The 12,500-nt window shown below is 55.2% G+C and overlaps 1 protein-coding gene across 1 annotated transcript; it reads right to left on the bottom strand.

The window, feature by feature from the left end:
* Positions 1-4,981: 4,981 nt before the first annotated feature.
* EN2 (engrailed homeobox 2) lies at positions 4,982-7,600 on the bottom strand. The gene is given in 3 exon segments (XM_086615050.1): positions 4,982-5,298; positions 7,047-7,497; positions 7,499-7,600. Coding segments are annotated over 3 exon segments (870 nt in total).
* Between the last annotated feature and the right edge of the window lie 4,900 nt (positions 7,601-12,500).

The following is a 12,500-nucleotide window of genomic DNA, read 5'->3' as shown; positions in this document are numbered from 1 at the left end:
AAGCCCAGGACATTGATTTCCCCTTTCCCCAGCTCTGCAAAGCCCAGCTCCGCTGCCAGGGACCATCCTGACTTTCTGCAAAGAAAACCGGGACTGCCTTCAGCTGCCCAAACGTGTCTGGGTGCGTTTCTGCCGGAGCCACGGGTGCCACGAAGCATCTCCCGGGCTGCCGCCGTAAAAAACTCTTCCCCCTGCACACTCCGCCATCTCCGGCTGCTGCTCCTGGGCTCGTCCCGGACTGCTCTGGCTCCATCCCCGCGGGAAGCGGCCACAAATCCTGCCCCGAACACTAACTTCCAGCCCCTCGCCCGGGGGCTTCGATTTTGTTTGTTTGTGTGTTTTTAAGGCAAGGCGAATTTGTTTATAAAATTGACTCGTGGCCCTTTGAAACAAATTGTTATTAACCTTCCCCTTCTGAGCGTTCCATAATCACAGATGTTAGTTTGGAGATGATATCCAAACATCCCTGGGGTACTTTTGATAGCTGCATGGGCGGGGATTGAATGCGGAGGTCGGATATTAAATCAGCGGGATACAGAATGACTTTTTTTTTTTTTTCCACAAACCCGAGCTAGCTAAATAGTTTCCCCTCTAACTCTGATACGCGTTGCACAATAAATGGCGCGGGCATTTGCATATATAGTGCCTGGGTATGGGTCTGGATATCGCATGTGCGATATACTGCGTTGAGAGAGAGCGGAGGGAGGAACACCTTCACTAACCTTAGTGCTCAGATGCTTATTAAACAGAGTTACGGGAAAAAATACACTTAATTAATTACACGGAGATGTTGGTTGGCGCCGGGGAAGTGCAGTTATATTTTTGCTCGGCCTTGAAACACTTCCCTGGGTTGGGGTTTCTTGGGGTTTGTTTTTTGTTGTGTTTTTGTTGTGATTTTTTTTTTTTTTTTTAAGGGTCTCTGCCGCTTTGGCTGGAGGGGAAGGAGCCTGCCCGCCTGGCATAGAGCTGCCTGCCAGGACAAAAATGCTGCCAGGCTGTGAGTGACTCCAGGGCCGGCCCTGCCGCTGCCCCTGCCTGCTCCTGCCCCCGCCCCGACGCAGCCTGGTTTTGGTTTGGTTGGTTTGTTTGTTTGTTTTGTTTTTATTTTTTTTTGGGGGGGGCTATGTCTTGGCTTCGGGACTTGTGTGATTTGGGGCTGTAGTTTTGCCCTTTCAAAAAAAAAAAAAAAAATCTCCTTCAACGAAGCAGCGCTGCTTTGCTAAATTTGCAAGAGGCGCTTGGGCGGCAGCTCTTTCTGTTAAATTAATTTTAGGTTTTAAACTAACGAGGGCTAATTTGGTTGTGCTGTCCTTCCCCCAGCCAGCGGGGAGCCGCTGCCCGGGCGTGGGAGCGCAGGCGGGGCGGCTGACGGGAACCGGCCGCAGCTCAAAAGATGGTCAAAGGAGCAGCGGAGCCAGAGTCCCCGAACCTGTGCCTCTTCCGGAAAGCTTTCCCCCCAAAAATACCGGAGGCAAGTGAGGAGTGCAGCCCATGTGAGCCACTTGCTGCTCCCAGCTGAAGGCACCGATCACCAATCGCGAGTATTTTGTGTTCTGGTCTGGATAAAAGCCAGGCAGCAGCAAGGCATTTTCTGTCCTTGTTCCAGAGACTGAACTAACTTAGAGAAGTTTCCATACTATTTAAAAAAAAAAAAAAAACTAAACTAAAACTAAATATATATTCCTGCTTGTGTCACATATCTGTTTTCTGTTCCCAGCGCTTCTTGCAGGCTGGGAGAGGACAGGTGGAAACTTTGTCCCACTGCACACTTAGGAGAGGGGCCAAAATTTCCCTTGGTGCAAGCTTAGTGACTTCTTAAAAAAAAAAAATCTTCGTGGGATTTACCCGCCAGCGTGGTACCGTTTTGTCCCATCGGACAACCGGAGTTATTTTTCAATCCAGATTTTAAACCCTTTAGTGCCCACCGCCACAGAATTTCTCCCTCGGGATTATAAATCACCTACTTGTAGAAGTGAAGGTGACCAAAAAAAAAAAACCCCAAAAACCCAAAAGACCAAAACAAACCAACTCCTCAAAGACAGGTAAACCAAAAAGACCGGAAAAACAAAGCAGGGTTTGGGAAACGAGCCCGGTGGGCTCCCCCACCGCTCCCCGCCCCGGCCGCGGTGCTCAGCCCCGGCCCCAGCTCCTCCGAGCAGGTGAACCCCTCGGTGCTCCATCCCAGCGGCATCTCCGCTCCTGGAGAATTTTATCTCCTGCAGAATATATCCTAAGGCAGTAGCTTTAATAAATAAATAAATAAATAAACAAATAAATAAATAAAAAGTAAAATTTGAACACCCCTCTTCGGTTTATCTGCAGCAGGAGCCGGCCCTGCCCTGGCCCTTGCTCCCTCTCCTCCTGCCTGCAGAAAATGGGCTCAAGTATTTTGGAGCTCTTGTGCCCTTTGTTGCAACGAGGCGGGTGAGCGTTTTATTTCTGTCCAGCCTGTCCTAAAATCGTGGCACTGTCATCTCCCGAGGCTGCCAAATACTTTCTGGGGTGCTCGGGTTCGTAGCGTGGCCCCGCCGATATTCCCAGCGCCACTTTTCCCCGGCTCCAGCTTTACGGGTTTCTCTTAGCAGAGGTTTTTCCAAAAGCAGCCTGCCAGAGCATCACACCGCCGGGTGTTTAAAGTCTTGAAAAGGTGAAACCTGTTGACAGTACGTGAGATTAAAGAGATTTTTTTTCTTTTCCGTTTTCAGATCCTTTTTAACGCGACGGGTGCCGTAGGGCCGGGCGGGAGGTTGCCCTCTCCTCTCTCCTCCGTCTACAAATGAATCCTCCCGAAGTTTCTTCTTTAAGTCAAAAGGCTGATGAAACGCCTGGCTGCAAAACCACCTCTCTCATAAACCGCCACGGAATTCAGCCCCCTCCTTGTAAACAATTGAAACTACGAAATGCTCCTACCTCGATCTCCAATGCTTAGAAGTACAATTTAAAGACCATATAAACATATCGCGATAGATATAGTCCCGAATAGCACCACTCCATTGCAACATTTGAGGGACACGGGTTTGTATTTCGTAATAACATGGGTTCGATTGGGTTTGTTGGTTTGTTGATTTTTTTTTTTATTATTTAATGCAGTCCTCGAGAATTGAAACACATAAAACGCAGAGAGAATGTTCACAAGGTTGAGAGCACAGTTGTAAATGGAAACATTCATATTTCATCCGATTATAAATATTTGATACTGCGATTGTAAAATGCACGTTTCATAAACTGGAGAGAAGTTTAAAAAAAAAAATTAAAAAAAATCCTTCGCTTTCTTGCTAAAAGGCAATGTCATTTAATCCCGGCTCCTAAGCAGCTGATGATTATTCACAGAATTTAAAATTACAGGTTTTATTTTAGAGCTGGATTCTTTCCTGTTTTGTTGAAGTTGATGCCACTATGTACAAAGTGTGTCTATTCTAGCTGCAAAATAAAGAGGTTTTAAGGCAAAGCGAGAAGTTTCCCTCCCACCCCACAATCAGCGTCGCAGAAGAGCTCGTTCCTGAACAGCCACCCACGCACACCCAGACCCACTCGGGACACAGCCCCCACCCCCACTCCCGGTAGGGAGCGGGACACTCCACTCCGGGACAAACGGCTTAAACGCAGCAAAACGCCTCGAAACCCTGAAAAACTCCACTTTTCAAGGAGATATCTGCGTGGAGAGGAGGGAGAGGGTGTTTCACACCCCCCTCCCCACGGTGCTACGAAGCGTCGCGCCAGTGAGGACCGCACCGTGGGATGAGGATGAGAATGGAGAGGAAGAAACAACTAAAAATGTTACGTTTTCTGGGGGGAGAGGCGGGAGTAAAACGCTCTCAAATGCTTCAGAGCGGTGATGCCGGGGTGGAACCGGACCCCAACCCGTGGCCACGCGCTGCGGAGGAGGGAGCGGGGCCGGTACCGGCCCGTTGCTGCCCTCCCGGCGCCGTTCTCTCCGCTCCGCGGGGGGCAGCCACGGACTGGAACCGCATCCCGGAGCTGCCCCCGCTTTCCGGAGAGGGGTGTCCCAAAGTTTTCCCAACAAATTGTGCAGGGGGGGAGGGGAGGGATGCTAACCCCATCCCTGCATCCCGCATCCACGCCTGCATCCCGCATCCACGCACACCCGTGGGCCTCGCTGGGGGTGATGAGGAATTAGGTGCTCAGAAAAAAGCCTCTGGTCTTGTTTCAAAACGGTGCTTTGAGTTTTCCTTCCCTATCGTTCCTTATATATATATAATTTTTTTTTCTTTTTAAATTAAATTCTCCACGTCTATCCCCAAAGCCAGCCTCAGACGCACACATCCTCCCCCTCAAAAAAAAAAAAAAAAAAAAAAAAGAAAAAAGAAAAAAATAAAAAAGAAAAAAAAGAAAGAAAAGCAAAAGGGGAGGGTTGGGGAGAGAAAAAAAAAAGGTAAAACTCATAGAACAAATAGGAGAACTATTTATTCGGTTCACAGTCGTGTGAAATGCAGCAATAAAAATCTTTGGACTTCAGCAAAAGTTGTTTTTAATTCTTTTTTTTCTTTTTTTTTTTTTTTTGAATTTCAAAAAACAGCGTCCAATGTCCATTAAAACAGCGCTTAAGTCTATAAAAATGTAACTTAAGCATTTAAAAAAATCATAAAGATAGCGTCTAACATCTCCATACAACTGAAAAAAAAAAAACAAAAAACCAAAGAAACCAAACAAAACAAAAACCCCAACCAGCCCAAACCCCTGAAACCAAAACCAAACAAAAAAAAATATTTTATAATCAGATATTTCGGATTTTTACACCATCTTACCTGTAAATTATATATACATAGAATATTGCAGAATTATATCTAATACACAATATTTCCACTATTAATGCTGGTATAATCTTTATACACTGGCCCTTACGTTTCTTTTTATTTTTTTTAATTAAATTATTGCATTGTATAAACTTTGACTGCAAACGGCCCCCCCTCCCCATGTCCCCCTTTCCCTCCCTCGCCCCCCCCCCCCCACCCCGCCTTGGCTATTCACTGTCCGACTTGCCGTCTTTCGCCGTGGTGGAGTGGTTGTAGAGCCCCTGGGCCATGAGGTGCACTGCCAGGGAGTTCTTGCTGCCCGTCGCCTTCTTGATCTTGGCTCGTTTGTTCTGGAACCAGATTTTAATCTGGGACTCGTTAAGCCCGAGCTCTTGGGCCAGGCTCTGCCGCCGCTGCTCCGTCAGGTACCGGTTCGTCTGGAACTCGGCCTTGAGTCTCTGCAGCTGCTCGGCGGTGAAGGCGGTGCGCGGCCGCTTGTCCTCCTTGTTGGGGTTCTTCTTCTTTGGTTTGCGGGAGCGGGGACCTACGGCCGGGAGAGAGGAGAGGCACCGACACCGCCACGCTCCGCGCCGGGCGCGGTCCCGCCTGGGGGGCACCCACGCTCCAGCCCGCGTCCCGCGCTCCCACCCGCCCTCCCCAACACACACACCAGCATCCTAAGGAAAATAAACCCCGCTTTGTGCCTCCGCTGCCAGGGGATGCTCGGGAGCCGCAGCACCCCCCCGGCGCCCCTGCAGCCCCCGCCCGCGCCGCTCCCTCTCCGTCCCCTCTCGCCCCATCCAGAAACACATTTGCCACCCCTTTTCATCCCGGGGGTGCCCGGCAAGTCAAGCCTGCACCAGAGGCAGCGGCACCGAGCTAAATTTTATTCCCTGAGCAGAATATTTTTAAGGAAACCTTTTCCCCCCCCCCCCCCCTTTTTTTTTTTCTAAGGAAACCTCTGTACTTTTTTCTCCTTTTTTTTTTTTTTTTATTTTTTGGTCGGTGACGATTAAAAAAATAAATAAATAAAGGAAATCAGCTGCCTGTTTACATTGCGAGGAGAAATCCGCCGCTTTGCTGCAGTGCCCATATGGCGCTGCACGGCCCGATCCGAATCGCCGGGATTATTCTCGGGAATATTATTCTCGGCAGCACAAGGAGCCTTTTCTGCCCGGGCCGAGCCATTGTGAGGATATATGTTAATTAAATATTAACAAAGGAGAGCGTTGGAGAACAATGGAGTAAATTCCAATTCAACCCTGAATATTACCTCTGAGTAAGAGTTTGTTTTCAGACATTGCCAACTAATTTTCAACTCGTCCTACAATCCCTCCTTCAGCTGCCGGCTCTCCGGGTGAAAACCCTAACTCACTGCTTTTGTAAGAGAAAGACCCATATTTTTTTTTTTTTTTTCCCTGGGAGCAGATTTCCTGCGTGGTGCTTCCCATGCCTTCCTCCAATGGTTTCTACTTCTTTTTACCGAGGGTTTTACCAATCAGTCGGGGCCAACCCTGCTCTCCCCGCGGTAGCAGAAGGACATTTTATCCCCTGGCTTTTTATTTTTAATTTTTTTTTTAGTGTTTTTTTATCGCTAATTTCAGGAGATTCTGCCCAAGCCCTTGCCAAGAAACGGACCCTGCCAAAGAAGTTCCCCGGCTCTCGGAAACGTCCCCCGGCCCCTCCAGAGCTGACCTGCAGCACATGGGGAGAAATTAAAAGAAAGAAACGAAACTGCGAGCGCTCAGAGGCCTCTTTTAGAGAAATAAACGATCGCAGATTGGTTTTGACTCACAAAAAAAGAATAATCAAAGCAAGGCGAGGCCTGTGGAAATCCACCCTCCCCTCCCCAAAACACAGCGCGGGGGTATTTTCCTGGCAGGGAGAAGGGCAGCTCGCCGAGAGGATGAACAGGGAGCCCAAAGCCAGGGTTTTTTCCTCCCTCTTTGATAAAACCCGGCAGTTGGTGGGAAATGCCCCGAGCCTGAGCAGCCCCGGCTCCTCCTCGGCGGCCGGGCGGGAGAGACCCCTTCGTCCCTCCTGCTCCGCGCATCCCCGGCCACCCCTCCATCTCCCCACATTTTGGGGCGATTTTAAGCTACATCCACCCCCACCTCCCTTCAAAAAAAAAAACAACAAAAAAAAAAAGCAGAAGAAGGAGCGGGAAGAGGGAGCGGGGTGTTTTTTCCCTGCCGCCCGCCCGGCCCCGCGGGCGGGCGGAGGCGAGCCGGGGAGCGCGGGGAGGGGGATGCGGCGGCGGGGAGCGGGGCGGCCCGGCGGGGCTGCTCTTACCTGAGGAGGGCCGGTCCGAGTACCGCGTGCAGTAAACCCAGGCGGGCCAGAGCATGGGCTGGTTCCCGGCGTTGGAGCTGGCCTGGGAGCTATCCGAGTCCGAGCTCACCGACAGGTCGCCGCCGCTCAGCCCCCGCGCTTTCAGGGCCGCCTCCAGCGCCGCGGGGTCTCCCCCCTTCTTGGCGGCGCCGTGCAGGGCCAGCCCGGCGGGGCCGCCCTCCCCCCGGCCCGGCGAGCCCGCCCCGCCGCCGGGGAGCGGAGCCCCGGGGGCCGGCGCCGCGGCGGGGCTGCGGCGGCTCTCCGCGCCGGGCCGCCGGGGCTCTCCGCCGGGGCCGCCCGCCTCCTTCCTCCGCCCGAACTCGGGCCGCAGGATGTTGTCGATGAAGAAGTTGGTGATGCGGTGCGGGTGCGGGTGGGGGTGCGGGGGGTCACCGGGGGGAAGCAGCAGCCCCCCGCCGCCCGCCGCCGCCCCCGCCGCCGCCGGGCTCCGCGTCGCCGCCGGACTCCTGCGGCTCGGCCGCCTCCTCCCGGGGGCTCCGGCCGCCCTCCTCCATGCTGTGCGGCCGGCCCCGCCGACGGCTCCGCTGCCCGCCCCGCCGCCGGCCGGGCGGCTGCCTAGCGCTTTTTGTTGTTGCTGTTGCAGCCGGTTGTTCTTTATTTTAATTTTTTAATATATATATTTTTATATATATATATATATACAAGCACGCACAGGTGTCTCTATCTGCTTTCGCTTCTCCTGGCCGCGCCCGGCATTCAAAATCCAGAGTTTGCCAGAAAAAAAAAAAAAAAAATTATCGATAGCAATTGAAAAGAAAAAAATAAAGGAACAAAACCAGGGCGACCCCCGAAGCCTGCAGCCGAGCCTCCACGAGTTCCAACTTCGCCAAAAATAAAAACACACTGGCTCCGGTCCTCCCGCCGCCGCTCGCCGCCTCCTGCCGCCGCTCAGCCGCTCGGTCCCGCGGCGCGCTGCCGCCTTCTCCCCCGGTCACCGCCGCCTCCGCCGAGCCTCATCCGCCGCCCCCGCGGAGCAAAAATAATTTATTATTATTGATAAAAATAATAATTGAAGGGTGGAGATGGGGGGTGGAGGGGTGGGATAAAGGGGAAAAAAAAAAAAAAAAAAAAAGCCGGTGCCGGGGCGGGGGGTGGAGGCGGGCTCTCAGCAGCCGGTGTCCCGCGGAGGGCAGGGCGGTGAGGGGGGCCCAGCGGGGCTCCGGCCGGTAGCGCCTCGCCCCGCGCCGCCCCGCACCTCCCCGCGCCCGCACATGCGGGGGCCGCCGCGGGTGGGGGGGCGTCCCGCCCTGCCGCCCGCCCTGCGCCGCGCTGCGCTGCGCTGCGCTACGCCCCGGCGGGCCGCCGCCGCCGCCGCCACCACCACCACCGAAGCACCGAACCCGGGACACTTCCACTCCGGATTGTTGTCCTTTAGGTTTTAACGGGGCCCCCGCCGGTGACGTCGCCGGCCCGGGCACTTCGACACGTGCCTCGGGCCAATGATAAAGCGGGCATGCGCACACGTGGTGCGGGAAGCTCCGGTAAGTGACAGCACCCACGCCCCTCCCCCCTCCAGCCGGGCCCGGCCGCCGCCGGGATGCGCAGGGGGGAGTGGAAAAGGTGGGGGGGGATATAAGGGGGGGGCGGCGGGACGCGCCTCGGGCGCGCCCCGCCGCCCCCCCCCTTATATTCCCCCCCCCTCCCCGCGCTGCGTTATTGGGGTTTTTAATTACCCCGCTGTTTACCGGGGGGGGGGGGGGAGCATCCCATAATTCCTTGCAGAAACGCATAAATAATATTAAGAGAGCGGCGGTGATACAAAGGGGGTCCGATGGGATGGGGGCGGTGGAATGAGGCCCGGTCCGGTGCCTGCGGGCTGCCCGGGGCAGGGGGGGTGGGGGGGTGCGGGGGGTCCCCTCCCCGCGGAGAGGTTCGACATCGGCGGCGGCCGTAATTGACTCGTCCTTCCCGCAGTCGGACAGGGGCCTTTGATCTCCCCTGCCTGCACCCGAAACAGCAGCTCCTAGCTTCGCCCCCGCCCAAAACGCCTGCCTGTCACCCTCCAGACCCCCCCAAAATCCCCGCTTCTTTGCGACGGGAAAACTGCGGCTGCCCTTTTGCCTTTTGTTTTTAGGGTGAAATCCTCCGGAACAAAATTAAGGTGGTCGAGAGGATGAGCCGGTTGGGGGGCGCGGATCCTCCCGCGGGGCGCGTAGAAAGGGAGCGAGGAGGCGGGGGGGGGGGGCTTCTTCCCTCACCGCCAGCCCGTTATCCCTCCCCGGGGCCCTCCGGCTGTCACCGCCCCGACGGGGCGCACGACGAGGGGCTACGCGGCCTCGCGGAGGGCCGAGCAGGGCCGGGCCGTGGGCGGCTGGGCTCCGGTGGCCACGGAGCTCAGACCCTCGGCTTTCTCCGCTAAGTGACATTTTTCTGTAATCTGCAGGTGACACGGACCGCTCCCCGCCTTGAGGGGAAAGGGACAGCGAGCCCTTCCTTGCCTCTTCTCTTCCCTTTTATTTTCCTTGTTCTTTTCCTTTCACCTTTCATTTTGATTTTATCTTAAATGTATTTCCCTCTTTCCTTTGCATTTCGCAGCGGGTCGAGTCCATCAGCGAGACCGGCGCTCACTGATTCAAAGTTGGTTTTGCTCAAACAAGCACCTAGAGGTTAATTTCTTCCAGCGCCCCATGAAAAGCGATTAGCCTGTCTCCCAAGAAGTATTTTCTAATTACTTGGAAGCTCTCGCTTTGCTGCTACCCCATAATTAAACGTGTTCAAGGTGCTGCACTTCAAATATTTCGCTCCCGGGCGGACCCGAGTTACCGATAAAAACTTCAAACCTGCTGGAACCCCGCGGTACCTGCCCGCTCTCCCGGGCAGGAGCTCGCCGCCCGCACCGCTGTACCGTTTCCATTCGTTATCCCCTTCCTTCGCGGGGATATGTATATCCCTGCGCAGGACAGGGAGGAGAATTCCTGACATAAACTCCGAAGCAGGAGGTAAACAAAGCTGTACAAAACAATTACTGCGTCTGCCTGTCCTCTGACAATAATCCGGCACCTCAGGTATGCAGAGGCAGCGGGGGGGTGGCGGGCGGTGGCAGGGTGATCTGATCCCTAACCGAGGAAATCGGAATGGTCTTTTTTTTTTCCTTTCTTTTATTTCTTTTTTTTTTTAATTTCTTTCCCCCCCCCCCCCCAGGTTATTTTTATCGGGGAGTTCAATCTCTGTCGAAACATTCCCCAGCAGCGCGTTTTCTCGCCGGTCTGCGGGCGCCCGGCCAGCGGCATCTCGGCGTGCGGGGGCTTTTCCTCGGGAAACCACTGCGGGTCACCCGGAGAGGTGCCTTGAAAATGGGGGTTTGGCTTCGTTTGCTTCTTTGCTTCAGGCTCTTCTCGCAGCCCTGGTGCTCGCTAAAAGTCACCTCCCCGCACACCAGCCAGTTTTCTTTTCCCTGCGCTCCCCGCGCAATTCCAACGAGGCTCATTCCGCGCTGGCACTCGTTAAATATATAAATATTTTCCCTCCCTCAAACAGGCAAGTGTGTGGACGCAGCCCCAAGCATCCTCTTCGCACCGTCCTCTTTCCTCGACGCTTTTGGCAAGGAGAAGTTTAAAAGCGGGATGACAACCCGGGAGAGTGGTGCTGGGGCGGGAGCGAGCGGCCGGCCGACCCCCGCCCGCCTGCGGGCAGAGGGCGACTCCGGGGCCGGGCTCCGGGCAGGCTCCGGGGCCGTTCGTGCCGGTCCTCCCAGCAAACCCTCCCTCCAGCTTTTGCCCACGCTCGGAAAAGAAAACAAAAACAAAACCAAAAAACAACAAACAACCAAACCCCGAGGTACTGGGAAGCCGAAATGCCCAGAGCGGAGGTGGAAGCCCGGGGAGGGTCTGCACTCCCCACCTCCCCCGTCCTTCCAGCGCGGGAATGACTGCTTGCAAAACATTGACACGCATCAAATTTCGCCGGGTTTTCGGCCATTCCCCTCATTTTCAGGCAGTCTCCTGCCCGTGCCGCCGGAAGACACTGCCTGGGCACACCGCCGCGTACCCCGCAGCCGCCCCCGGTTCCCTTCCGCTCACCCCCGGCATCCACGTTATTTCCAAGCGTTGCCTTTTGAGACAGCCTTGCCAGCGCTTTGGAGCCGGTGGCTGAGGGCGGAGGACAGGGGAGAGGTCGCTGCTGCCGCCGAGATCGGCCGTGCAGCGGGCGCTGTGCCAGGCACTGCCCGGCCGGGTGTGGGCTCAGCCTTCCCTGGAGGTCCCGCATCAATTCGGTAAGGGGAAAACCAGCAGCGACCCCCGCCGAGCCCCAGGCAAGCTTTCCCCGGAGCCGGCCGGTGAGCTCGGCCATCACGGCTGTTATTTCCCTCAGTGCCGCCGGGTTTTCATCGCACCGCCGACAGCCAAAAAAAAAAAAACAACAACCCAAACCCCAAACCTTTAAACTCTCAGATTTTCCCAAATCCGCCCCAGTGAGAGGCTGGACCAAGGGCACTTGGCGGCCGCCCTGCTCCCCGCCCGGCAGCCCGGCCACTTCACGCGGGGAAGACTTTCCCGTCAACGAGAATAAAAGGACAGGTTGGAAAACGCGGGTTCCACTTTCGTGCAGGACCGTGAAAATTTTAAGACCGGCTTGAGGTGAGGGCAGAGCCCGCCGCTGCCGCCCGGCCCGGCAACGGACGGGGCTCCCTGCAGAGCAGCCGCGGGCACCAGCGCGGAGGATGCTCGGGAGTGAACGGATGAGGTTGAATGTCAGAGCCCTGGCTCGGGAAGCAGCTTACGGTCACGGCTGCACCGAGCGGCCGGGGGTGAACTCACCCCCCCTCCTCCCACGGGAGGGAGGGTGCGCGGGTGCGGTGAGAGAGCCGGCCCCTGCCTCGCCCGGCCCCTGCCCTGCCTCTGCCCTCCCCCTGCCCCTGGCCCTGTCCTCCCGCTGCCCCTGTCCTGCCCCTGCCCCAACCCCTGGCCCTGTCGCCATCCCTGCCTCTGCCCCCCGCACATCTCCCCCTCTCGCTCGGCGGCTGGGGCGGCGTGTAATCCTCACGGCCCCAATCGAAAACGAACAAGTAATAATCATAGTAAAAGACTTTCGCCAAAATTCTATGGAGAATCATAAGGTAAACGACAGCCCAAAGTCCGATTATGCGATGTTGGTTGGCGAAAGAGGAAGGAGAAGAGAAGAGAAGAGAAGAGAAGAGAAGAGAAGAGAAGAGAAGAGAAGAGAAGAGAAGAGAAGAGAAGAGAAGAGAAGAGAAGAGAAGAGAAGAGAAGAGAAGAGAAGAGAAGAGAAGAGAAGAGAAGAGAAGAGAAGAGAAGAGAAGAGAAGAGAAGAGAGAGAAGAGAAGAGAAGAGAAGAGAAGAGAAAGAGAAGAGAGAGAGAAGAGAAGAGAAGAAAGAGAAGAAGAGAGAAAGAGATAAGGGGTTGAAAGGAAAGGGCAGAAAGGAAGGGCAGAAA

The sequence above is a fragment of the Tauraco erythrolophus genome, chromosome 7 (assembly GCF_009769465.1).
Source record: "Tauraco erythrolophus isolate bTauEry1 chromosome 7, bTauEry1.pri, whole genome shotgun sequence".
Lineage (NCBI taxonomy): Eukaryota > Metazoa > Chordata > Aves > Musophagiformes > Musophagidae > Tauraco > Tauraco erythrolophus.
Note: the sequence above shows the minus strand (reverse complement) of the source record. Positions and strands in the feature narration are given on the sequence as shown.